Here is a 27,681-nt window from a genome sequence, read left to right as displayed (position 1 = left end):
TCCCTTTTCTCGTTAATGAAACCAGAGCCATTTAAACCCACATTTCACACGGAGGCTATATAAAAAGTGACTGATGGGTCAGCCCCATGACATTTTTAAAAGGATCTATTAAAACAAGACAAGACTTTATAGTTGAGTTAAAAAGACCTGTCATTTTCCAGTTTCTTTCCCCCTATTAACGCAGCTTCAAAATGTTTAACATTCATTTCAAAGAGTTTTGTTGCACAAGACAGATTTTGAGGTTAGCATAATGAAATGGCTATAAAATGCTGCACATTTAGTATTTATAAAAATGCATCATAAGGAGCATATCGTACCTTTTGAAGAAATGTAAGAGGAGGCGTGAAGTTAATGAAAGTAGATTAGCAACAAGAGGAAAACAGACATAAAAACACCGCAAAATAATATACAATGCTCTTGTTATCTGTAATAATACAGAAGTAGAGTTTCTGAGTTAATAAGAACATGTATTTTACGACCTCTGAAATGATAATAAAAGTGAGCTATGTGCTGTACCCTTCATCCTGTAAGGAAATTTTGAAATGTTCACTTTACTAGCTTCGCAAGATCAAGAGCTGAAACCGTAACCGCTTCTCCTTTGCACAAACTCTTCATCCTTCTCTTTTCTCCCCCTCTTCTTTCTTGCAAAGTATGGATCTTTTCTACAGTCTATTCAATGCTGTATCTATGACAGATTTTTAAAAAGCGCGCAGAATCAATCTTTGGCTCGTATAGTATTTTCTGATGGGAATAAGTAACCATCTTCCAAAGACTGAAAACTACGGCTTTCAGCCAGAACAGTCATGAAGTAGTCGCAATAAAAATCCTGCTCTTACATCATTAATTTATCACCACATCACTCCTACTTTGAAGAGAATTTGCAGTAGGATGAGATGCTGGTCGGACATCGGCAAACGAAAGGACGTTGCTTAAAATGGAGTACAAAAACAAATCCTGTTGTCTTCCATCCCATTCATTCCATGCCCTTCGTGTCTTTTATCATTTTCTACATATTTTCCACTTTACAAAAGGATTTAGGTGTCAACTAACCTGGACAGATGTCCTACCGACTCCTCTAAAGTATTTGAACATTTAAAAAAATGTTTGTTTATTCTTGAGAGAGAGACAGAGACAGAGTGTGAGCGGGGGAGGGGCAGAGAGAGATTGGGAGACACAGAATCTGAAGCGGGCTCGAGGCTCCGAGCTGTCAGCACAGGGCCCGTCGTGGGGCTCGAACCCACGAAACCGTGAGATGATGACCTGAGCCGAAGTCGGACGCTTAACCGACTGGGCCACCCAGGCGCCCCTGAAGTATTTTATACCTTGAAGAGTTAGAGAAGAGTGGTGTCTTTTGAATAATATGTACACAGTAATCAGGTTCAAGTTAGCACGTTCTCTGGGTCAGAATTCCCCCAATCCTCACATCTACTTGGCTAGCCCTCAGATGTCCCTGCAGCTTCAAAGAAAGTCAGCAGGGGGAGCATTTGCCTGGAAGGACTTGCACTTCAGACTGCTTAGCAAGGTTCTATCAAAGTTTTACAAAGGAAATAAATTTCAGATTAAAAAACTGTAACATTCTGTCACCATCCGTAAACCATTATAGAATAACACAGTCAAAATATTTGCACCAGGTGAAATCCTTAAGGAGAGCACTTTGTGGATTCAGGAAGGAAGGTTGTTGGTCATTTCTCATCAGAAATCAGCTATGCGGCACTGGCTAAAATTTGAGCTGTATTCCTAAGGAGTTTCAGGGACTCAAACGCAAGTACCATATTAAGTGTTAGTGTTTGTGAAATCAGGGCAGTTAAGAGCAGCCGCTTTAATAATGACGGTGGCTAACCTTTACCGAGAGCTTACTGTCGCCAGGTACTGCACTTTACATTTCTCGGAGGAGGAGCTGAGGCTCAGGCAGATTTAGTAACGTGCCCCGAGTTACACAGCTGCTAAGCCGACTGTGAATCTAGTGAGCCGAGCTCCGGCACCCACGTACTTAACCACTGCGCTACCTCCATCTGGCTACACCCGCGGCCTAGCTCCCCATCCCCCGTCAAGGGGAAGAGGGTTGAATGGAATCTCCTTATGCTTTCTTCTCCCGACTGCCCCCCAAAAACACATTTGTATATGGAGAGGACCTCAGCTCATCACATGGATCACCCTCTCGCAAGGTGATTCAGCCTCCAGCTGAATTGCTCAGTCTGAACAACGGGAGTGGTTGAAACTATCAAACTGAACCTCGACGTGGGCTCTTTAAGCTCCTAGGCCCCCGTCCGTACCAGTATTTGATGGAAACAGAATGATGCTCGGTTTTCCTCGTGATGTCTCATTGCCGATTCCCTGCTCTTTTACTTTGGGGGGACACCCGCTCGGCAGCATTGTGAGCGCTCACTGCCCCCTTTCTTTACCAACCGGGGCAGGGGCAGGGTTTCGGCAGAGGTCGGGAGACTGGAAACTAGCTCCCGGGCACAAACGCGACCCGAACCCGAGGGAAAGAACGGACCAAGCCGCGCGCCTGTAGGTCCGTAGTGGGAGGCGGCGCGTGCCGGTGGGAACAGTTTGTACCGCTGGCTCTCTGAACCCCTATGACCCCGGCCTCCGTCGCATTCTCTCTCTGGGTCCTGTTCTTTGGTCTATGATGTGAGAAAAGCAGCCCGAAGCGGAAAGAGCACAGCGTGTGGACTTGGAGTCCGGTCTGAATACTGGCTCTGCCAGCAGCGGCGTGAACGGGCCAATTATTTAACGCCAGCGTCACCTTCTTCAACTTAAGTACAAGGCCCACCTTGTGGCAGCGCCTTGAGGGTTAAAAATCCGTATGATAACGCAGGGAAAGTGCCCCTACGCGGCGAGGTGGGGGAGCTCAGGGAAGGTCACTGTCCCCCTGCCCTCAGCGAACGGAAGCAGCGGGGTGAATTTGTCTGCCATCTCCTCCCACTATAACAGTTGAGAGTTGTACTTTAAAGTGTGGTCTCTTACAATTCCTTGAATCGCCTCGATCGGGGGACAAGCCGGAGTGTACGGTGTATGTTCGCACTGGGGGCTTTCTGGAGAGTCTGCATTCTAAGTGGGGCTCTTCAACAGAAGTAAAGGGCAACGCAGGCATGTGCAGTCAAGGCAACCGGGAATCTGAGGGCGCAGCCATGTCATTACCAGGAATTTCAAAAACTGTTAATAGGAAAGCACATTTCAGTGGAGTTTTCTGGTATACAACTGAGCACAAATATAGAACCACTAGAGCTCTCAAGACGAGGAGAAATAAATATGCTAAAAAGCATAAAATTGTTTCAAGAGGCTGAAAGATATAATTTCCTTTGAAGGCCACAAAAAACAGTATTGAAGGAGGGATCACTCATATGGTAGAAAATGTACAGACCAATCATTTATTACTCAAAAGCACAGGAAGGATCATGCGTTTCTCCAGACCAGTGTTATTCCATGGGCTGTGTGCTCCGTTGCTGGGTTGAGTTGCAACCAGCATATAAAACAAAATGAGGGGAAAACCAACAGCCCACTTTACACACTGTGTGTTAGCCAATGTGACAATAAATTATATCAAAAAAAATAAAACTAAAACAAAATAAGGGGCACCTGGGTGGCTCAGTTGGTTAAGCATCTGATTCTTGGTTTCGGCTCAGCTCATGATCTCATGGTTTGTTAAGTTCAAGCCCCATATCGGGCTCTGCACTGACAGTGGGGTTCTCTCTCTGTGCCCCTCCCCTGCTCGCTCTCACTGTTCTCTCTCTCAAAATAAATAAATAAAACTTAAAAAAGAAAACAAAATGAAACAATATATCCAAGTTCATGGCACACTGCAAGGGTAACCTTTGGTGAAGCTTCTGTTATATAGGTATATATGTACCGAGTCATGGTGGGAAAATGTATTTTGTACTGAGGGATATAGTCAAAGAGTTTGAAAGCCATTGCTCTATACGACAGTATCTAGTGCAGTATAATGACATCTGTATCTTAAAAAAAAAAAAAGGATTTGATATATTTCAGTGCCACAGAAGAGCCACAGCTTAAATTCTACTACTACAAAAAAAAAAAAATCTGTCCAGCTTGTCATTTTCAGGTCATCATCTTTAAGTTATTACTTAATGAAGCAATATGCATAAATACTTCTAAAAACAAATAGCTTTTGGAGTCCTGTTTGAGTATGCAGAGTAGGATGCAGCACTCCAGTGGGGCTATCACAAATTTAGTTCTGAAAATTCACTTACAGAAACCAGTAACATCTCCAGCCTTAATGACTCTCCAGCATTGCCTCAACACAGATTGCCAGCCATGTTAAAAAAAATCACTCAATTACGGATCGTTCGGAAACCCTACTCTCCAAATGAACATTCAAAAAAAAGAGAAAAGAAACTCGCAAAACAAATGAACTCCCGTGTGGTATCACAAAATGACACACGTTGTAAACACAAAAGGAAAGGGCAGTGAAAGAATTTGGGAGAATCTAACCAAGCAGATTGAGAGCGGCAAAAGGTGTGACTTAGACAAATGAGGCTTGCCCCAGACACCTTGTACTAGAAAACAGAGGATGGTTACCATGTTTCCAGTCTTCAGTTGAAATGCTTCACGCTCCAAGTGGATAATCTCAAAATGAAGTATGCTGTAAAACCATAGTGGGTGACCTTCTAAGTCCTTACATTCTAAATGAAAATCCCCATACATTTGTATAATGGACTCTGGTCAGTATTTGGATTAATGTTCAATTTTACCAAAATGACAACTTTTTATTTCAGAAAAAAACCCCACTCCCCCCCCCCCCATTTTAAAGATGTTGCATTTGCTTACAGTATTCTGTGATTATGAACTCAACACTTTTTGTTTAGGTGAGTTAACACTTAAACTAAGTGGGAGAGGTCCTGGACACTCACATTTCAATATTTTCAGTAGCTTCACTGAGATGAAATTAGCATATCATCAAATTCACCAATGTAAGTGTACAAAGAATGGTTTTAGTAAACTTAAGAGTGTGCAGCCATCGCCACAATCCAGTTTTGGAGCATTTCCCTCCCCCCAGAGTTCCTTCATGCTCATCTGCAGTTAATCCTGACAGGGCCGGTGCTAGGGGGAGGCAAGTAAAGCATTCACCCCACGCACAAAATTTAAAGGGGTACCAAAATCTCATTAATCACAATACATAACACTTTAGTGCAATATTAACAAAATCGCAATTCAAAAAAATCCATGATGAACAAATATCACAATTTTAAATAAAGACTGAATTTGACCCTTGAACTTGCTGTACCCAGCCGTACTTGCCTCACCCTAATCCACTACTTATTAGCTTCTCTCTGCTCCTCCTATGTCCCCAGAAACCACTAACGTAATTTCTGTCCCTATGGATTTGCCTATCCTGGACAAATGGAGTAAATCAACATGGGGCCTTCAATAAATAGAATTCAATAAATGGAATCACATAGTCTGTTCTTTTTACAGTATTCCATTGGATGGAAATGCCGCATTTTGTTTATCCATTCCCTTGCTGATGGATATTCGGGTTGTTTCCACTTTTTGGTTATTATAAATAAAGCTCCTATGAACATTTATAAGTCTTTGTGAGGATGTAGGTTTTCTTTTCTCCTAAGTGAATAGCGAAGTGAAATTGCTGTGTCATATTTTAAGTGTGTATCCGACTATAAGAAACCGCCAAACCATCTTCTAATTTGGCTGTAGCATTTTGCATTCACGCTACTGACGGATGAGAGCTACAGTCATTCTACATCCTGGCCACCACTCAGTACTGTCATTTTTATTATAGCCATTCTAGAGGGTATGTAGAGATATCGCATTGTGATTTAAATTTGCATTTCCCTAGTGACTAATGATGTTGAGCATCTTTACATATGATTATTAGCCATTTGTATATCTTCTTTGGGGGAAATGTCTATTCAAATCTTTTGTCCATTTTGAAAATTGGGTTGTCTTCTTTATATTGGGTTGTAAGAGATCTTTATATATTCTGGATATAAGTCCTTGATCAGATGTATGATTTGCTAATGTTTTCTCCCAGTCTGTGGCTTGTATTTCATTTTCTCATGATGTCTTTTGAAATGCGAAAGTTTTGAATTTTAATGAAGTCCAGTTTATGGAATTTTCAAAAACGGATTGTTCTTTTTGTGTTTTGAAAATTCTTTGTCCAATCCAAGATCACATAGACTTCCTCTTACGTTTTCTTTTAGTAGTTTTGTAGTTTGAGTTCTAAAACTTGGGTGAGATGCTACCATGAAGAGTTGTAGGCAGTCTAAGAGCAAAGTGAAAAAGGTCACTGAAAGGGGAAAGTAGGAGGGTTTTTAGGAAGAGTTCTATATTCTTTCCATTTTTTTCTAGATCCAATCTCTAGACAAATGAGAAAATGTTTCAGCTCAGTTAAGGAGGAAACCATGCCTGTTTGATCTGATCAAGGCTTAGTACTAGCTTTATCCGAGAATTATTAATATTAGCTGACAATGTTGCCTTTATCCAGAGCCCAGATGTTTGCTATAATATGTATAAATATACAATACTATAGAAATGCACGAAGGACATTCAAAACAACACCGGTAACACACTCAGTTCATGGACGCAGGCACACAAAATGGCTTGATGGTAATTTGTCATTGGATGGAACGCTAAATGAAAGAAATCTGGACTTGAGATGGGTGAATGCCAGATGCACATGAATGGATCACAGCCACAGAATGCAAGGAGGCATGGAAACAAACCTTGGAGAAATATCACAGCCTTGCTGCATAAAGGCACCCAAGGAAAACCAAAGACTGTTAAATATTCCAAATTCATTTGGAGGGTCAGGAGGGCTTTGCGGATCACGAGGTTCTTCATTGTTGTCTTCCAAGTGCCATTCATAGGGGCTGAATCTGCTGACCAGGAAAAGAACTACACTGACTCCAATGTAGGCGAAGACGATGCACATCCAGATTTCGTAAGCCAAGGGATCCAGAAATGAGAATACGCCTGGTTTTGATTTCTGAGGCTTCTTTATCATGATGGAGATGCCCAGGCTCATAAACGGCTTTGAGAAATCTATGACTTCTTCACGGACCAGGGTTATGGTGAGTGGAGCGACAGCTATATCAGCCCTCTGGAAAAAAAAAAAAAATTTTTTTTTCTTTTAGAGATAGCATTTCCATTATTCATTTGCCACTTACTAAACCTCCTTGGTGGAAATATAAACTCTTAGATCACTACAACCGATTGATTTGTCAATGCTTTGATCAGAAAAGTAGTAGCATTCAATGGGTTGTAAAAAGCTTTAACTTGATGGTAAGGTGAGGAAAGGGCACCGGCTGGCTGGCCGCTTGGCCTTTTGTCCTTTGCAACCTATTGTTGACTTATGGCAACTGCCTCAGTTTTTCTTTCTTAGAATTTTTCTGCTACCTTGCAACTCGTCTTGTACTCCCTTGTGACATATCACTGCTTAACTCTTTTTTCTATAACTTTATTTACTTATTTTAATGTTTATTTTTATTTTTGACAGAGAGAGAGAGACAGAGTACAAGCTGGGGAGGACAGAGAGTGAGAGAGAGAGAGAGAGAGAAGCAGGCTCCAGGTTCTGAGCTGTCAGCACAGAGCCCAACCTGGGGCTCAAACCCACAAACTGTGAGATCATGACCTGAGCCAAAGTCTGATGCTTAACCAACTGAGCCACCCAGGCTCCCCCCCCCCTTTTTTTTTTTTAATTTTAAGTAAGCTCTATGCCCAACGTGGGGCTTGAACTCATGATCCCGAGACCAACATTCACATGCTCTACGAACTGAGCCAGCCAGGTGCCCCGATCACTGCTTAACTCTTGTTTTCTTAATTTTAATTTTCATGCTCTTATGTCTTATCTCCCTCATGTGACTGGATATTTTTGAGGGGCAAGCAAGTAGTCTAGACTCTGTGCCTCCCTCCCCACCATGAGGTGCAACACAGGACCACAGTACTCAGTGTAAAATTTACTTGAGTATTTGCTATTATTCTTGAATTATTTTTTTCAGAGCATGTCTATTAAAACATAGGTTCTTTAAAGGCAGGGACTCAATCTTCTGGGTTTCTTTTTTGTATCTGTCACTGCAACACATTTTAAACCAAAGAAACTAGAGATGACTAAAAAATAAGTGGCTGACTTTTGAAAATAATCTATGTAAAGATGAAAGAATTCTGCATGGGCAAGAACAAAGGTAAAGCTGTTATTAGAATACATATGAATTTATATAGGAAACCATCATGTCTAGTGATAAATATCAGTGTGGCACTCACATGTATTGGATCAATAAAAGAAATGTGTCAGTAGTACCCTGCATAATGGGCTCAGGCAAAGGCAGGCAATGTTTTTATATTAATCCCGTGAAAAAAGACGCTAGAAATTTTCTTTTCTTTTCTTTTCTTTTCTTTTCTTTTCTTTTCTTTTCTTTTCTTTTTTTCTCTTCTTTTCTTTTTGGTGCTAGCAATTTCTACACTTCATTCTTTTGTCTTCCACGATTTTTCTTTTTTAAAATGTTTATTTATTTATTTTGAGAGAGACAGAGAGTGCGAGCAGGGGAGGGGCAGAGAGAGGTGGGGGGAGAAAGAGAATCCCAAGCAGGTGCCATGCTGTCAGCACAGAGCCAGATGAGGGGCTCGAACTCATGAACTGTGAGATCATGACCTGAGCTGAAACCAAGAGTCGGATGCCTAATGGACTGAGCCCCCAGGCGCCCCCACAACTGTTCTTCTACAACAGTAGTAGGTTTAATAGACTTTAGTCTGGAGCCAGGCCTTAAAATGCATACCTAGAAAAATGCTTCTAAGGAAAGCTTTTTGGATGGTCCATCAGATATGAAGTGAAAACACCAATTTTGAGGATCATTTTTTTCTATGTTACATAGGGTTATATCTCAATATCCTTACCAGTGAGGGGGGAGATAATGATGAATTCTGAGGTAGAAGATGTTTTCAAAGAAATGTTTTACTACCTTGAGCTCCATATGGTGGTTCAAACTGGTTCAAAAAGCGTATCTTAATTAATTTAAAGAGAAATGCAGATAATACACAGCCAGCTACCATTTATTCCCTGCTTACTCTGTGTGTAAGCCCCTCATATATATTATCTCATTTAATTCTCACAGCAAACTAATCATCCTCATGCTAATGAAGGAGAAACTGAGGTCTGGGATTAGAATCCTGGTCTTCAGATTTCAGAACTCATACTCTTTTTCTGATTTGTTTCAAGTTATTTAAATTCTAGTTAGTTAATATATAGTGTAATATTGGTTTCAGGAGTAGAATTTAGTGATTCATCACTTACATTTAACACCCATAGCCCATCACAAGTGCCCTCCTTAATGCCCATCACCCATATAGCCCTCCTCCCAACCCTGCCCTGGCAACCCTCAGTTTGTTTTCTATTGTTAGAGTCTCTTATGGTTTGCTTTCCTTTTTCTTCTTCTTTCCCCAATATTCATCTGTTTTGTTTCTTTAAATTCCACGTAGGCGTGAAATCATGTGGTATTTGTTTTTCTCTGACTGAATCGTTTTGCTTAGCATATTACACTCTAGCTCCACCCATGTCATTGCAAATGGCAAGATTTCATTCTTTTTGAGGGCTGAGTAATATCTATCTATATATATATCACATCTTCTTTGTCCATTTGTTGATGGACTTTTGGGCTCTTTCCATAATTTGACTATGGCTGATAATGTTTGTAGAACTCACACTCTTAACCACCATAATGTCCTAACTCTATAGACGTGTACAGGTTTCTGCTATACACTACTTTTAGGTACAACAATCAACCCCTCTCAGGTTCCCTCCAGTGTATATCTGAGTGCCCGTTCCGTGCCAAGCACTACTCTTGGTGCTGGGGATGAAGCCGTGAGCAACAGACAAAGCAGGCACAACTCCTCACCCTTGTGGAGGATGTCCTGTAGCCCAGGGGAGCTTCAGAAAGTATGTATTTCTTGAAGCCGACAGTCTGCTGACCAAATCTGCCTGAAATGCTCACTAGCATCTGAGACCTCCCCAACTGTGAAGTTAAATCCATCATCTATCACACAAAAGCTGATTCTCCTCTAAGTCTGTGAGTGATGCTTCTTCCAAACTTTTTGCGGTCCCTGATCCTTACCAGTCCCATCATCTGTGCGGGCGATCTTGCCTCTTTCTTCACTGAGAAGATGGGCGCCAGCTGACACGAGCTCTATCGTCTGTGTCCTTTTTCTTCTCAACATATTGCTGTGCCTTCACCTATTCCTTTTATAATAAATATTTGATTTTTTCTTAACTAGGCTCCACGCCCAACTTGGGGCTCGAACTCGTGACACCAAGTTCAAGAGTCGCATCCTCTACGGACTGAGCCAGCCAGGCACCCTGATTCACCTATTCCTTCTTTCACTCCCATCTCTTAGCAAACGAACTTTCTTTTTTTTTTAATGTTTATGTATTTCTGAGAGAAACGGGGGAAGGGCAGAGAGAGAAGGGGACAGAAGATCCTAAGTGCAGGCTTGAACTCACAAACCATGAGATCATGACCTGAGCCAAAGTCGGACACTTAACCAACTGAGCCACCCAGGCACCCCTGAACTTTCTAAGATTTCATCCACTTATTCCTTGAATCCCATATTCTTTTGTCTCTGCTTAAAACTTAGCTCCAGGGCGCCTGGGTGGGTCATCGGTCAAGCGTCTGACTCTTGATTTTGGCTCAGGTCACGATCAGGTTTGTGACATGGATCCCCAGGTCAGGCTCTGTGCTAACAGCACGGAACCTGCTTGACATTCTCTCCCTCCCTCCCTCTCTCTCTGCGCCTCCCCAGCTCATGCTTTCTCTCGCTCTCAAACAAACATTTAAAAAAAATCAGCTCCATTTATTCTTATGCTAATTTTTCCGTCTTGACCTATGCCAATGGTTCTCAGTGGGTGGCTCCCGTCCCAGATATATGGAATAAGAAACTGTGGGTGGGAGTTGGGTGGCCCTCCAGGTGATTTGAACGCTTGCTGTCGTTCGAAAACCATGACTTGGTCTTATTCACTTAAAATCAGATTCAGGTAACTCTGTTTACTGACAGACAGAAATGAGACAAACCCCGCCCCTCCCACCTTCTTTGCTCCTGCTACCTTCTTAACCATACGACATCTTTCTCTATTACCTGTAATCTTGTTGAGTAAATACACCTTTACCATGTCTTGATTTTTAACACCACTTCGTCCTTATAAAACACCCGTGATCTACCTTCTACTCCCCACCCTTCCGATTTATTGACATCGCTTCTTCAACTATATACTTGGTCACCAAATTCCAAGTCCTTCCCTCAGACATTAACTGCTTATGTGACCCCACTAGCCTTTTGCACGATGTGCTCTCTTTCCTTGGCTCTTTGACCCTGAAGACCATGGGTCCTCCTACCTTATGGCATGTTCCTTCTCTGGCATTTGTTCCCGGATTTGCTCTCTTGACCGGCCGAGGCGTACCTTTGGAGCCTCAGAGTCTACTCACGGGGCCGGCTTAGGGGGCATCCGATGAAGGTTTGTGGAGTAATAAGCAAGACTCCTTGAAGGCTCTGTCCTTCACTTTCTCCCCTCAGGATCATCACCTAAGGCTTCAACACTCCCCTCCTAGCTGCAGACTCCTGAATCACCAGTTCTGCATTTATAACCAGAGGGAAGCCAAACAGCGATTTTTTTTTTACCTGTTTTACCCTTTCGCCTGGGGCCAGACCTGATCTTAGAAACAAAAGCTACTGAGGAGACTGGAATTGGCCAGAAAGCGAGAGGGTCTTTTTCTTTTCTTTCTTTCTTTTTTTTTTTTTTGGCTGAGAGAGTCGGAATCTGCTAGAAAGAGGCTTGGTGCGCCAACAGAAATCACAGATAAAGCCACCTTCTGTCCTTGCCAATGTGTTTCGACGTCCATGCAAATGCCCCTCTCGTATCATTTCCCATTTGACCTCATTTGAATTTAATTAGTTAATTTAACTAGTTTTCTTGATTTTTTTTAAGTCTAAATAATTGAGAGTTCTAAGAGATATGGCCATCTCTTCGTTTTGGAAGGAAGAAATAAGGGGCATTTGGGTGAGAAAATCACTTTGGATTGAATTTAGGGGACCTGGGTTCTTTTCAAGCAGGTAAAGAAAGGAGTTTGAGAATTTTGACACCCTTTATGGGGGGAAAAACCCCAACATCTCGGCAACAAACAGCCAGCAGATGCTAAGCATGGCTGAACACTAACAAGAAGTGGCTAGAGAGACAAAACACAGCTTCTCGTCTGTTTCCCAGGAACACGCAGCAAAAGAACAGATTCTCAAAGGACGCCATTCCTGGTAGTACTTTTGAAGTCACAGAAGACAACAGAAAGAACTTGCTCCCCCCAGGCACTTGGCTTTTTCCCTCCGTCTAGCTTTTTAACCTTTTCTGAACTGTTTCTTCCTAAGGAGCTTTTTCAAAGAAGGCGGTGTTAGTCTGTTTTTTGGAGGGTGCTCTCTCAATGAAGAATAACATTAAATCTGTGCTCGACTAAGCCTCATTGATGTGGACCTGGCTCCAAAATGAGAATTCCCATGCTGAATCTTAAAAAAAAAACCCAAAAACCAAAAAACCCAAAACCTATTACGGCCGGAAAAAGACAAAGGAATAGCAAAAATCAGGTGGAGGAAGGCTCAATCAATAGAAAGGCAGGAGCTAGTGATCAGCCAGCCGGATAGGGGACTTAGCAACCCATCCCGTCTCTTGTATGCCTGGTGGGGCCAGCGCGGCAGAACTGTCCTGTCCGCTCCCAGGCAGCTATGGAGAGGCCCTTGCCCTCTGCCGCCACTGTCCCCTCCTCCACGTGAAAAGGATGTTGTTATGGTCAGTTATTTCAGGGCCCAAGATCTGCTTGGCATAATGTCTGTGGAGCAATCAAGCTGGTTGTAAAGGGAAATGGGAGGAGCCGGGAAGTAGTGTCAGAAAACACCCATTTAGCTCTCCTGGGACTGCCACAGCACGCAGACCAGGAGGAAAGTCATTTTCGAGGCAAGTTAAAGATTTGGGAGGCCAACATAAAGGCAACTCCCCACCCTCTCTGCTCAGAATGGCAGACCTCCGTGCGTCATTAATGCTCCTTCCTGGAGCATTTGAGAGAGAGCACACACATCATTTGAAAGAGAGGGGCACTTTTATCAAACCATCAGCCCTTCTGCCAAAGCCCAGTGTAATCACCTGAAGAATAGAAAAGAATATTTGGCGTCTGTTACTGCACCCTTGCTTCTCTGCCTTTTAGCTGGAAGGACAGATCGACTTCCTGTCTTTCTTAATGGAAAATGAATCTATCTTAGGATAGTGACAACCTAAGAGATAATTTCTTCTAGGTAGAGAAATGTCAGTGTGAATAGCATCTATAAAATTGCCATTTGTCCTGGGAGTGTGAAGGGGTCTGAGGGTGCCCGGGGGCTGCGACCTGGAATCAACCACCCCCCGACCCCATCTCCATCCCCAAGCTCTCTGCTCTCTTTTAAGCCAGAGGTGCCAATATGGGCAGTGGTTCGGCCTTTCCCAAGGCAACTCTCTCCCTCCTATCTTCATCTTTAGTTCTAAGTGCTGGGAACATAAGGAACACAGCAGCTGCCTGCTGGCAGGCGACCCTTTGTCAATTAGAACCTCGATTTCTTTCCAGCCCTTTCCCTGACTCTCTTTTTCCGTTAGATTATATCTCCTCTCAAAGGGCAGAAACCCCCAGCTGCCCGCTTTGGGTTTTCAGATATTTCAAGTGATAACTAGAGATGTGTATGGCATTATTCTGGAGGCCACAGGTAAGCAGGATGGGTCTCTTGGACGGAGAAGCTCATAATCCAACTAGATTGCAACCCCCTTGAAGGCAGATGGGGATGTTGTATCTGATATAACACCAATCTTCCCATAATCTGGCAAGCTTAGTAAACTGAGCCATTGTGAGCCAGTGCACAGAGCACTGGGCCAGGAGTCAAGAAACCTGAGTTACAGTCCAAGCTCTGCCAAGCTTTGCAATTTTGCGACCTTGTCACAATTCCCGCCACTATTTCTGTCATCCCATCAGGGCTTGGTTGCCTGGTTTACCCAAATGGCCGTTCTAATGGCCATTCCTGGCTGATCCCCATTTTTATCTGTAAAACGACTGAAATGGTAGGCTAAAAGATGTCTAACAGCCCTGTTAGCTACAAAATGTTTTTAAATGTCCTCTTACAACACATGCTATTTTGGAGCCATAAAAACTTGTGGTCTGTAAGCCATTTAAGCTGGGGACAATTACCATGTGGTGATGTTATAGACATCCAGCTCAAAATCAAAACTGCTAAAAGCAGGTGGACAGTTTCAAGTCCATAATGTTCTGCAGAGCTTACATAATGGGGCACATTGTGTCCTACTGACGTTTGTTTCAAAAATAGCCTTCTTAGCAATACAAGGTGCCCCAAACATCAACCTTGATTTGGTTTTCTTTAGAGGGAAAAAACCCATTTAGGAATCATCTGAAAAGAGGCTGATTGGCTTCTTTCTTCCTAAACAAATTTAATTCATTTGGACTCTTTCTGGAGACTTTGTGGTAGATACTGAAATCTTCTTTGCGAAGCTTTTTTCATCTCTGCCTGTCTTCATTTTTTTTTTTCCTACTCTGATCTGTTTTACATGCTAAAAGCAGAAGAGAAAATTCCCTAAAGATAAATCTGTGCTTATCTGTGTAGGTTTCATGTTCATTGCAAGAACTAGTTTTCCTCCCCCCCCTTTTTTCTTAAGCAACTTGCAAACTACAAGAGCCCAGGCCTGCCAGAAATGAATGCCTGTGTTTTCACTTTTCTCCATTTCTATCATTGAAAGAGAAGTGGAAAACTTCCCAGTGCTGAAAGATTACAACTTCTAAATGAAGAGGAGGACACATTCAGCTTACGAGAGCATCCGCCTTCACCGAGAGGTCTTACTCCAGCATGACAAGAACATCCATTTTTCACAGCCACAGGTTTTAGAGGAAAGTGGAAATCGGCAATTGGTTTGCTGTCAGTTCCCTGGAATCACCTTGTGTTATTATCCCAGAAGGCATCAGAAACTTGTTCTAGGTTGGAGGAGGGAGGATATTCCTATGAGAGACTTCCCTAGCTATTGCTTTTGTCTTCAGTAGAAAGAACTGGAGGGAATAGAAGGGAAGGCTCCTTCAGAAGAATTTTTACCTATTTGGCAGTGAAGAGCTGATTTCTAAATCGCTCAACAAGGAAGGGACTCTCTAATTCTCAAGCTCACTCACTCACACTTACCCACACTGGAAACAGAGAGAGAATGTGGAGATTAGGTGGGTGTAGTCCAGGGGACACGCCAGAAGAGAAGCCAAAACCCAGTGGAAAGCTGGGTCTTTGTCCAAACAGTGTCAGGAAATCTTGCTCTGTATCACTGGGACTAATGTCTTGCTCATTGCCAGGAGGGCACTCAGCTATTCACAGAATGTGACAGGTTTTCTCTTGAGACACTAGACAGCTCTGGCTGTTGAGTCACAATGGGCTGGTAGAACTCACGTCAGTTATTCTGGCCTGGTAGAAATCAACACCTGAAATTCATGCTTTTGTGGCCGGTCTTCTCCCCAGACAGGCAGAGGCACCAAAAGCTTTTCAACAAGTTTCAACTATCTTTTACGATGGGATGGGTGTGAAATAACACTTTAGCCGTTGAGCAGTCTAGGGCAATGGTTAAAGAACATGGACTTCATAGTCAGAGACCTGGGTTCAAATCACTGTGTCACTACAGGCTGTTTGGTGTTGGCATAAGACGTCACCTTCACCTCCCTAGGCTTCAGTGTTTTCATCTGTAGAATGATTAACATGATGGCATCTCCCTTGAAGGTATGTTATGAGGATTAAGTTACATAATGTCTACAGAGCATTTAGCACTGGGTCTGGCAACTAGGAAATACGCAACAAATGGTAGCTAATAATAAGAATAAATAGTGATAATGATATAAGATTGCCTCCGACCATGAGCTAAATTTAATGAATAATGCCTGGGCATGACTGTGTGCCAGGCATTCGCTCGTTAGAACAAAAAGTGAGGATCTACTATGGACCACGTAATGTGCTAAGTGCGGGGGAATGCTGTGAGCAAGACAGGACCTCTTGGAGCCTGAGTGCTGGGGAGATGAGGGATAGAAAAGAGAAGAAGACTTGACTGCCAACTCACAAAGAGGTTAGAGTTGTGTCAAGATGGTTCAGAGCTTCGCAGGGTCCTTAGGAAGCATGACAGGTGCTCTGCCCCTTGTTCAGCCCCCTGTCTCTGGCATTACAGGTTCTTCTCTTTCTCATCACTGAGTTCACTTGAGTCTCATCTGCAACTCAGCCCTGCGCCAGTTCCCAGGGCCAACCTTGACCCAAGACGGGAGATAATTGGCTCCAGCCCCATAGCCGGGGGCTGAGGTTCAAATTGCCTTCCTCCTTGTCTGACTGGAGGATGGTGCCCTAGTTTTGGTACTTGAGGTCCAATCTCATTTTAAGCCTTAATTCCTTTTCTGCGCCCTTATTTTTAGCAACGAGCTTCTCCCTTTGTACTTGTTCCTGAGGACCTGTTCCAAAAACTTATTTAGTGACCCCAGTACTATCTTCTGATGGGAGAGCTGTACCTTATTCTTGCTGATTCCCATCTGAACCTCATCCAATCCAGTCCTTAGCTTGAACCTCAGTCCAGTAATTAATTTTGATGGTTTCTTCTTGCCAACTTCATCTCAGTATATGCACCCTCTAGATTCCTCTGTCTCCCCCTAACCTGCTGTCTAGGCAAGGCAAGTCATTGCAAGTAATCCTTGTCTGTTAGATCTAAACGTCTGCAGATGGGGCGCCTGGGTGGCGCAGTCGGTTAAGCGTCCGACTTCAGCCAGGTCACGATCTCGCGGTCCGTGAGTTCGAGCCCCGCGTCGGGCTCTGGGCTGATGGCTCGGAGCCTGGAGCCTGTTTCCGATTCTGTGTCTCCCTCTCTCTCTGCTCCTCCCCCGTTCATGCTCTGTCTCTCTCTGTCCCAAAAATAAATAAACGTTGAAAAAAAATTTAAAAAAAAAAATAAAAAAAAAAAAATAAAATAAACGTCTGCAGAATACACTTGCCGCAATGAGCACCGGGTGATGTATGCAAGTGTTGAATCACGATATTGTACGCCTGAAACTAATACAAGACTGTATGTTAACCAACTGTAACGAAAATAAAAATCAGAGATAACTAAACATCTGCTGCCACCATCTACACTTGGGTTAGTTCTCTAGTGACTGGTTCACCCAATGGGCAGCTCTTATGCCCAGTTCTGCCTGTCTCTATATGCCTCAGTGGGCGGCCCAAGATCTGACATTCCCAACCAGAGGCCAAAACCTTTTAAAGTAAAGCCACTGCAGAGCTCTGAAGATGCAGCTGTACCCCTTCTGAAAGCCCTAATTATCAGTGTAATTCTTCTGTACTTGCCCCATGGGCAAGCCCTTAGCACAACGATTCTATTCCTTTATTAATTCATCCAACAATTATTTGTTGAACTTCCATTATGCGCCGTGCTCTGGGATATTGAAAGAAATCAGATACGGCTTCTGTGCTCAAGGAGTTCATAGTCTAGTTGGGGCAAGTTCAGCTGAACTTGTAAACAGATCATTATAACACAGGTTCAAAAGCACTACAAGAAAGCAAAAAGCAGGGGTATCTAACCAGACTGCAGGTGGGTAAATGGTAATCCCATTCAGGAAGGCTTCCTGAAAGTGGGGACACATCAGAGTTCTGGAGGACTGCTAGGTGGCGTTAGCTGACTGAGAGAGGCACAGGTACTTCCGGGGATACCCTAAGTGACCTTTAGGGAGCAACACATACTTTTCAGTAGCTGGAACATTGAGTTCTAAGGGGAAAGAGTACAAGATGAATCTAGGGAGGTAGGTAGGTGCCAGATTATGACGTGCACTCCTTGCCATGCTGAGGACTTGGAATTTTATCCTGATTTTTATCTTTTTTTTAAAAAATGAAAAAAATTTTTATTTTATTTTTTGAGAGACAGAGAGAGACAGAGCATGAGCAGGGGAGGGGCAGAGACAGAGGGAGACACAGAATCCAAAGCAGGCTTCAGGATCTGAGCTGTCTGCACAGAGCCCGACGCAGGGCTTGAACCCACGAACTGTGAGATCATGACCTGAGCCGAAGCCGGATGCTGAACCAACCGAGCCACCCAGGTGCCCCTTTATCCTGATTTTTAAAGTGGGAAACTACAATAATGTGGAGATCTGATTTGCCAGGGTAAGAGTAGAGGCAGGGAAATCAGTTAAATGACCGACAAGTGGTGAGAACCTTAACTAAAATGATGATAGTGGGATGAAGAATGTGTCTGAATTTGAGAGAAGAGTAGAACACAGGACATGGTCGCTGCCTAGAGATGAGAGAGCAGCGAGCAAAGGTGACCCGTTTGTGTAGGCAAAGTCGCTGAGGCAGCAACTTCTGCTGCCTGACGCGGAGAACACAGAAGGGACAGATTTTCAGTAGAGGGCAGGCTGTATTTAAGGTTGCCAAATAAAGTTCCCCGATTTTACTTTGCTTTTAGCCACATAATCCTGTTGCCCAAATGGTGCTGTTGACAATCCTACCTTGACAGAAGTCAATTGGAGAAGAAAATGTTTTTTTTTTGTTTTTGTTTTTTTTACAGACCACATGAAAACTCTACAATTGAATAACTGAAAATGAAATCCTCTATCATTGATAAGTGGAAAGCATAGAAGTAAGTGAAAATAGCGTTGAAAAGACTTACCCCATAGACAAGTTCCCCAACCATGCCATTCCATATTTTTGTCTCTGGATCCCTTGCGCCATATTTCCCGTCGCCGACAATGGACAATTTGTATTTGATCCTCACGTGTTTGGCTATTTCATAGGCTAAGTCGACACAATAGCCTTCATATCTCTCATTTCCTTCCAGTTGCTCATGGTTCTTCTTATACATTACATATGGTGATTCCTTAGGGACCAGAGGGAGATCAAAGGATTACCCCTACATGTTATTCTAAGAGCTGATGAATGTAATAACTGTCCCCCCCCCACCATGTGCCTGTTGAGGTTTGGTGTGTGAAGAGAGCCTTTAAAAAATGTTCGCTTAATAAGCAGAGGAACCTCAATAGACTGACTATTCGCTGGGCTATCTGTTCCTTGGAGTCCCTAACTGATGATTTAAAGATGTAGAGAAGGATTTAAGTTCTTTTCGAGGGTTTGAAAGCAGGACCAGTTTCCACTGGTAAAGCCTTTGATTTAGGCAAACTGGGTAGAGGTATTTCTCTTACATGAAGGTGAACTGCCTTTGATTTCTCAGGATTTCCCATGCAGGAACCACAGCCAGCCCAGGCAAGCCCTTAAGAACCACTGCGATCTTTGTGAGGTCAGGGTCTGTGGCTTATTCGTTTCTACATCCTCACGGCCTAGTACAGTACCTAGGACAAAATGAGGATTTGACATGTCTGTTTACATGTCAAAAGTAAACTTCAGCTAAATCTCCATTCATTTATTTACATCGTCAGACCTAGGGGTATACTCATTTTCAACCCTGGTTTGTACTTCACGTAGTAAGAACATACCAGCTTTTGGAAAAAACATTTTAAAACTAAATGAGAATACTATCTTGTGTGTCAACCATGCTTTGAATTTTGCAGAAAAGCTTTAAATGGTGAATATTGCCTTGAAACAGTCTTGTGACATTATGATACCCATTTCATAAATTAAAGGAAATGTAACCTGTGGCTCAGAGAAGTTGTGACTTGCACAGTTAAACACAGGTTAGTGGTAGACCTAACATTAGAGCCCTAACCTACTCTCTCTTTCACATAATGCTGTGTCCCCCATGGTGAAAAGTTAGATTCCAAGTCCAGATGAAACCTCAATCCTTTAGTGAGTGTATATGTGTGTGTGTGTGTGTGTGTGTGTTATGTGTGTGTGTGTATGCGCGCACACGCGTGAGGGGTGGCAAAGAAGAGAATGATACATGGAACTGTCCCAAATTCCTATTCTTTTTCTGTTTTTTAAAAAAGTTTATTTATTTTGATAGAGACAGAGAGTAGGGGAGGGGCAGAGAGAAAGAGGGAGAGAGAGAATCCCAAGCAGGTTCTACAACTGTCAGCGCAGAACCCGATGCAGGGCTTGATCTCACCAACCATGAGATCATGGCCTGAGCTGAAATCAAGAGTCAGACATTTAACTGAAAGAGACACCCAGGCACCCCCCCCCCCTATTCTTTTTCTTTTTAAAAAGACATTCTGTTCATGATCATAGCAAGATGCTTTGAGAGATTCCTAAGCTGACCTGTTGGATGTTTTCACTGCTTGAAACTGAGGTCTTTTGTACTGGCTGAATAATGCTTTACAGAAAGAAGTCTTGCTGTACAGAAAGCCCACCTACCTTCCCTTCGTACTTACCAGAATGGTAGTCACTACAATGGTCCGGTTCTCTGAGGATGCGCTGTCATTGCTGATTTGCTGATCTGAGAAAGGCACAAATCTTTCGTACTCATTCCAGTAGCCAGCCTAGAAAGAGCAGACATTTGACCTGGTTGCCTTTTTTTTCACTCAAAAAGTACTGCATGAAATTCAAGTGCTGTTGTGGAATAAAACTTTCTTTTTAGTTACTGGAGCTTTCCAAGCATTGATGTCCTGTCTCCCTCTGTCTTGGCACCCCCACCAGGAACCCAACTGTGATACAAACCTTCATCCTGGGGTTCCCATCCCCACTTCGCCTTTAGTGGTATTTTGTAAAATAATTCAGCCCACTGTAGGACGGTTAGCCTTTTGTTCCCCTTTAAACTCATACAGCAGAAGAGCGCTTTGCTCTGAACTGTGGGAAAGCTAGGATGTGAGGGTGGGAAACCAAGGAGTGTCCTGTAGAAATGACCCAAGCTATTTTACATTCTAGGATTTTATCAAATGGCTGCTAAATCCTCATTTCATGCCTAACTTAACTATTAGTATGATAGAAGCAAAGTGATCGTTGTACAAGTTAGCTGTAGAGAAAGGTACTTTGTCCAGAGTCCTTTGCAGGGGGGTGAGGTGGCAAAGATACCTACTGGAGAGGTACCTACTTTCTGATTCTTTTGCTAAAACTGTATGTACCTTGGCAGTTTGTTTAAATAACAACATGCTGTAAAATGTGTGATTCCTTCCCTCTATTGTTAGAAGCTGTTAATAATTCTTGAGTCTATCTCTTTTATTTTATTTATTTTTTATTTGAGAGAGAGAGAAAGAGAGAGAGAGAGAGAGAGAGAGAGAGAGAGAGAGAGAGAATGCACACAAGCAGAGGAGAGGGGCAGAGAAAGAGGGACAGAGAGAGAATCTTAAGCAGGCTCCACACTGAGAGTGGAGCCCAATGCAGGGCTTGATCCCATGACCCTGAGATCATGACCTGAGCTGAAATCAAGAATTGCACTTCAACTGACTGAGCCACCCAGGTGCCCCAAGTCTATCACTTTTATAGGAGAGACTCCGAGGGAAACACTCCTTTCAGAATGTGTATAGATGGAACACTCTGATTGCAAAACAACTCTGCGTATCTACACTATTTGCCAACAGAAAGGCAAAAATGATGTGTGGGAATTTGCTTTGTATGTGTTTTCTAACATCTCTTTTCTCGCACCTGAGTGCGGTCACCTTGTGAAAGACTTTGTCTTTGTGTATGTTTTGGCTACTTACTTTTCGAGAGCCAGTGACTTTCATCTCGTACACATCGATGGTATAATTTGTCCTACGTCCGTAAGTGTCAAATTGGATGTTTCCGGTCATTCCTTGTACTTGTACCTGGTAGGAAGGAAAAATGTAAAATTTTCAAATACCACCGCATTACTGCCTTCTAGGTCTCTGGGATGAGGCCCGCTGACAGATCTTAGAAGCTTGGAGAACTTTTATCTTGAGTCATTGAGCTCAATCCGCCAGATCAAGTCCATGTGGATCTTTATTTCTTCTCTGGCATTTTGTGAAGCTTTGAGTGGGTGGTAGGCAGTTACCTATATGATACAGGGAAGGCCCTACCACCACTTTTTCAAGGGTGTGAGATTTCTATCATTAGTCTCTTCTCAAGGGAGTAGCCTGAGGGTATTCTTAACTAGCATAATGCATTCTTCTAAACTATGCGTTCCATGAGGGCTGTGGCTGTGTCTTAGCATTCCCAATATAACATAAATTGGTTTCAGTAATAGGGGCTCTGGAGCTCCTGGATTCGCATTCTAGCTTCATCACCTACTAACTGTATAACCTTGGATGTGCTCCCTAATGCTTTTGCACTTCAGTGTCCCCATCTGTAAAATGGGAAATCCCACTAGTACCTATCCCTTAGAGTTGTGGGAAGATTAAATGAGTTCTACACGTGTAACGTTCAGAACTGTGTCTGGCACGTCGTATGTATGCATTGTAATACTTGCGGGCTATATTGATAATTATTGTGAATTGAAATGAATTTAGTTCTTTTTCTTGAGAGTGTTATTTACCAGCCTCCACAGTAACAGGGGTGGATTCTCCTCTTATTTGACCTATGCCCAGCTACAAACAGGTAAGCAGCGAGCCAGGCCTTGGAGGGATAAACCATACACTGATGAAATTTGTGAAGTCTAAGGAATCAGGGGTATGTGGTACTAGATAAGAAAGACAGAGGTACTAGAAGAGCCTGGACACCCATGTGGGATGCCACCTGAAGATTCACATATGTCACAATTTTTCCTGGGTCTGTCCTAGTATTGTGAACTAATAAAAGGCCATCCCTCCCAGGTGGAGAGATTTCCTCACCAATTATTTTATGGTTCAGGGACATTGCACGCAAGACCCTCTGTAAATATAAGTCACTGGAATGATTCATCTGGTAAGGGTCAAGCCATTTGCTTCAAAGGAAAAGCATCTGTCTCTTTTTCCTAGGATGAAAGGATAGAATACTTTTTTATTACTTACAGAAAGTGACAAGCTACTTAGCAAGTCAGAAGTGGTAATGGGCTTGTGCTGTGGAAGCGAGAACTGAGGTCAAATATTAGGGAGCATCTTTTGAAAGGAAAGGGAGCTTGTTCACCACCGATGGGAAAATGAGCTTCTCGTTCAAAGAGAAAGGCTCCAATGTGACTTCCTGAAGACAAGATGATTGTTCTACTGACCCAACAAACCTAAGCACCATTGTCAGCTCAGGCTTGCAGAGAAGGTGATGTCACACTTCCGGCTAAAGTAAAAGTCCCTTGTTGAGATAGAAATTGCTTAGCCTGTCTGGGGTACACTGTGATGCAAGAAGGGTTCTTGACACTCCATTCTGAGCTTTGAATTCTAGGAGAGCAGGTAGGTCGGGCAGACACACTGGCATAGGAACTTATTAAGGAAATCCTTCATTCCCGAAAATAGCAAAGGCTTCAAGTCTCGTTAAGGATTGTATATTTCTAAAGATCTAGCGTATTTAAACACAATAGACAAATTGGACACCAGTCTAGGTACGTCCAGGAGATTCGAGACCCCACGATGAAAACTTCTGGTGAACAGAAGTAGAATCAGAGGGAAGTCTGTTTTCAATGACGTGACTGTCAGTTGCGGTTCCCCACCACCCCACCTGGGAACTTTTCTTTAATCGCCGCCCCCCCCCCCCCCCCGCTCCACTCCAGTCTATTATTAGGTGCTTCTCCTCTGGGTTCCCATAGCACCCTCTGGAGAACCTAACCATAACATTTTAATCATCTCTATATTTCCATCTCCCTTACTAGTTTGGGAACATCTCAAGATGAGAGACCTTCTTTTCCTGTGCTCTCAGCAGCTAGTACAGGAACTGGAATAGAGCAGGTGCTTAATAAATGTTTGCTGAACAAAGGGACAAGCTTTAATGCTTTAGAATCGTGACATGTTCCAGCAGGCTAGGCTCAGGCTGATCTTTGCACAGTCTGTAGATTACCCAATTTTCAAGTGGCTTTAAGTACATTTATTTACATATTAACAATTCTTTAATGTTTATTTATTTTTGAGAGAGAGAGAGAGCGTGAGTCGGGGAGGGGCAGAGAGAGAGGGAGACACAGAATCTGAAGCAGGCCCCAGGCTCCAAGCTGTCAGCACAGAGCCCAATGCAGGGCTCGAACTCATGAGCCATGAGCTCATGACCTGAGCTAAAGTGGGACGATTAACGGACTGAGCCACCCAGGTGAGCCTACATATTAACAATTTAAGTGTGAGCTCTCCTCACCTTATTTCATGTTTGCATACTAACTTTGAGCCTGATACACAGCCATTGGTGCTCAATAAATATTTACTGACTGAGGGGTATGCTTATTTATTCATTAAAACAGGCCCCTTCGGAGCCTCTATCAGGCAGTGATTATGTTTGCCAGATTTCTTTGAAGGAAGAGAATGATTTATTGAGCAACAACTACGTGCTAGTCACAGTGAGGGAGGCATTTACACATGCATTGTCACTTTTAATTAAATAAAATGGGATTTTTTTTTTTTTACCATAGTAAAACCTTTAGTACTTCAGACCGTCTTCCCTCGCAGTCCCTCTGAACAGTGGAATTTTACTGAGCATTTATCACAAAGGGAACATGTGCTTCTGGAAAATGTTGATACTTTCCAGCCTCTCTGCTGCAGCAGGAAGAAGTTGGCCTGTAGAAATTGGTAAAGCATCCCTTTGGTTGAGTGTTTGATCCTTAGGGCCTGGGAGGAAGGTTACTTACCAGGCTTATAACTCGAGCTTTATAAGTGAGTTAGACGTGCAGAAACTATTTGCGCAATGGTGTGATCAATCTAGTTTTTTCCCTAGCCAGATAGATTTCTTATCCTTCATTCCGGTAGCCATTTTCTATTTGTTGTTCGTGCCGTGAATGGGGAGTCCGCTGGAGGTGCTGGTACTTGCCCCTTGAGATTTGGTTGACGAAAACTCCTTTTGATTTACTCGGAGGGAGTTTTGTATTTCAGTCATCATTATGTTTCACCTGACAGTACAAATCTTGTAACTGCTATGAAGGTTGAATTTAATTAACTGCTCTTCAAAATTGTGCAGTGCTACCTCCATAAAACTACACTTAGGGCATTTGTTAGGGAACTGACATAATGACATAAAAATCTGCATGATGGGAGAATGAGTCATATCTCTTTCTTGGAGAGAGACACAGGGGCTACTAACCCCTTTTGATGGAGTGCTTCCAACTTGGCAAATTTAAGGCAGCAGTAGGAGAGCCAACTACACAAAATGATGTACGTTATGAGGCCATGACGGATTCTTCATTACTGGGTTGGGCACAGAATTATCTTATCATTGCCCATCAGTTTGTTTCTTTGGATATCCCAAACATTGGGATAATTACATAAGTAGAAATAAGAGGCGCTTGTACTCTGGAAGGCTCATTTTAATGCATGCAGGCACATGTAGCATCAGACGAAATATTCAGGAAAGAGCGCTTGCTCAGAAAGCTGCAATGAATGACCGACGTTGCTCCTGGTGTAAAGAATGAGATCTGTTCAAAGGGTACTTCCTGAAGTCTTCAATGATCGCCTACCAGTAAATACTAAAAACAAGTGACCTATTTGACTGTCTCCTGGTTTCTTGTACTTGTCTTTAGGTTTTTCTCTGGGGCATCGGGAAAAAAGGTTTCCTAAGTAGGCCTAGACACGTATCATATTTCTGCATTTCACCATGTAGATTAGCACGTTGTAAAGGTTCTTTCTGGCAACAGAACGACTGCGACCCTGGCTCAGCTCCACAGTCCATCCGGGCTAATGAGTTGTCTGCTGAGCCAGAGGATGCCGCTGTCCTTTGTGATGTCTACCTTCAAGTTAGGAGCATCCTACAGAATATCCCAGCCCCCCAAAGTAACACCACATGCCTGGAAAGGTTAGAAAGTTTGAAGTTGTTTACATGTTCAGTCCATCAGTTTTGAGGGTACTGGGTTTGATTTACTACCCGCAGTGTAGCACAGAACTAAATATTCATTTGCCCTCAACTGACAATGTTTCAAGCTTCGAGGAAGAAGCTTCTGGTTTGCGATTTCTAGATTTTGATGAATAAATGCCTGTGCTCCTCTTCTGCGTGCTCTGACCTTCTTAGACTCGGATCCTGTTCCCTTTAGGATGGCTTTTTCCAAGACTGAGGTCTTACTTTTTTTGTGTCTTTATAAGACACAAAAACCCCGCCCCCACCCCAATAACCCAGCGTGGTCTTTACCATTTTTAGAGCTCTCTCGATATCAATTCCTTGACTCCAGGGCACAGCGGGATTTGCCAAGCAGTCTCCAGCACTGCCTCTTCGGGATACATCCACTCGCTGCCTCCTCAGGTAGCGGAAAGCTTCTGCGATGACCAGTATTGCATCGTGCGTCAGCGCAGATGTATACTGAAATGGATATGTGGAAAACAAGGTATCACGACAAACGATACCCTCAACACATGCCTTGCTCCTTAGAATTTTCATTTCGTACTCTCCACCTCATACTCTATGAAGTCACCCTCTTAATTATTTGAATCAAGAGATCTCTCAGGGCAAGCCTGACTTTGATTCATTCTAGAATGATGCCTCTTACCTCGTGTGTGCACATGTTAAGATTTTTAAGACCGAATGGCTCAAGGGAGTCTCTCCCTTGCTCTCAGTCCTGTGTTTTGTATTGAGTGAGCGACTACTAAAAGGCCAGGTCCTTTATAGAGAAAAAAATACATGTGCAGCTAACGGATGGCATATGTAGATTGGTTATTGCTGTTTGTAATAGAAAATTCAGGTCTGGTGTTTACTTAGGGGAAAATGGAAATAGCTAAGTTAGACAGCTTGAAATTAATTTGGAGGGAAACATTAATCATTTCTGTCTGGACCATGTTTCTGGCGAACTAGGACCTCTGGCCAGCAATAAATCAGTTTTTGTTTCGTGGGGGGAGCAGAAAACCAAAGCTGGTTTTCGATTGTAGAAAATTACAATTGTTATTGAGTTTTAAATCTGATAACGGTGACAATTCACAGGCAATACTTCACGATGCTACCACTTTCAGGCAAGAACACTTCGTTTCTATTCCTTGGATATACTGATAGGCTACTAGGGATGAGGCCAGTCACTTAATACTGGGGGTTTGATTATCTGCGATTTGACAAGGAAGATGCCTTTTCATTAAATGAATCAACAAATCTGATTAAAATAAGCTGGCCCCTGTTTTTCGGGGGTGACAAATACTGGGAGGATATAGAATTCTATTGATATTTTTAATGAAGCAAAATGTCCCAGGAGGAGTTTTTCTCTCTCCCAAATACACCCGGGAGTGAGTACATTGTCGTCTTTACAACTATCCGTTTACTTTTTTGACTTTTCTCATGTTACTTTTCTTTCAGGAGCAAATCTTCAAGTGTGACTGTGACAGGGGGCATGTGTTCTTTCATGCAAAAAAAAAAAAAATCTTTGTGTCTGTCCACTCTAGCACTACACAAAGCCAACACGGTGGTGATTTCTTTTCCAGCTGACTGCATAAATTGTCTGCAATTCCAAGCCATGCCAAAATAGCTATTTAATTTTCTGCTTTTTCAGCTTCTACTTACCAGTGTGTGAGCGTGTAAAAAGAAGAAAAAGCCCCAAAAGGAAACATTCATAAAATATAGAATAAGTTAAGCAGTAGGATTTTAATCTGGAGACAATTTTATTTCCTAATCAAAAATATTATACGTCACTTTTTTAAAGTGGGCTTTTTGTCTGATTGGTATAGAACAAGTTTCCATGACTAATACTAGGCAAAAATAATCTGAAAGTCGAACCGTCTCTTCAAATATTCCATTTCTTAG

At 42.8% G+C, this 27,681-nt stretch overlaps 1 protein-coding gene across 4 annotated transcripts in view; it reads right to left on the bottom strand.

Moving 5' to 3' along the window:
- Positions 1-27,681, bottom strand: part of GRIA3 (glutamate ionotropic receptor AMPA type subunit 3) — a 266,006-nt gene that overhangs the window by 56,688 nt on the left and 181,637 nt on the right. For all 4 annotated transcript variants that reach the window (XM_030305646.1, XM_030305647.1, XM_030305650.1 and 1 more), the window contains 5 exons: positions 26,092-26,259; positions 21,615-21,719; positions 20,349-20,456; positions 18,698-18,904; positions 6,705-7,081 (listed from right to left, as the gene is read on the bottom strand). In XM_030305646.1, coding sequence (XP_030161506.1) covers positions 6,705-7,081; positions 18,698-18,904; positions 20,349-20,456; positions 21,615-21,719; positions 26,092-26,259 — 965 coding nt within the window. The remainder of the gene's footprint in view (positions 1-6,704; positions 7,082-18,697; positions 18,905-20,348; positions 20,457-21,614; positions 21,720-26,091; positions 26,260-27,681) is intronic.

This window comes from Lynx canadensis, chromosome X, assembly GCF_007474595.2.
Source record: "Lynx canadensis isolate LIC74 chromosome X, mLynCan4.pri.v2, whole genome shotgun sequence".
Lineage (NCBI taxonomy): Eukaryota > Metazoa > Chordata > Mammalia > Carnivora > Felidae > Lynx > Lynx canadensis.
This window is presented reverse-complemented; position numbering and strand designations above follow the sequence as displayed.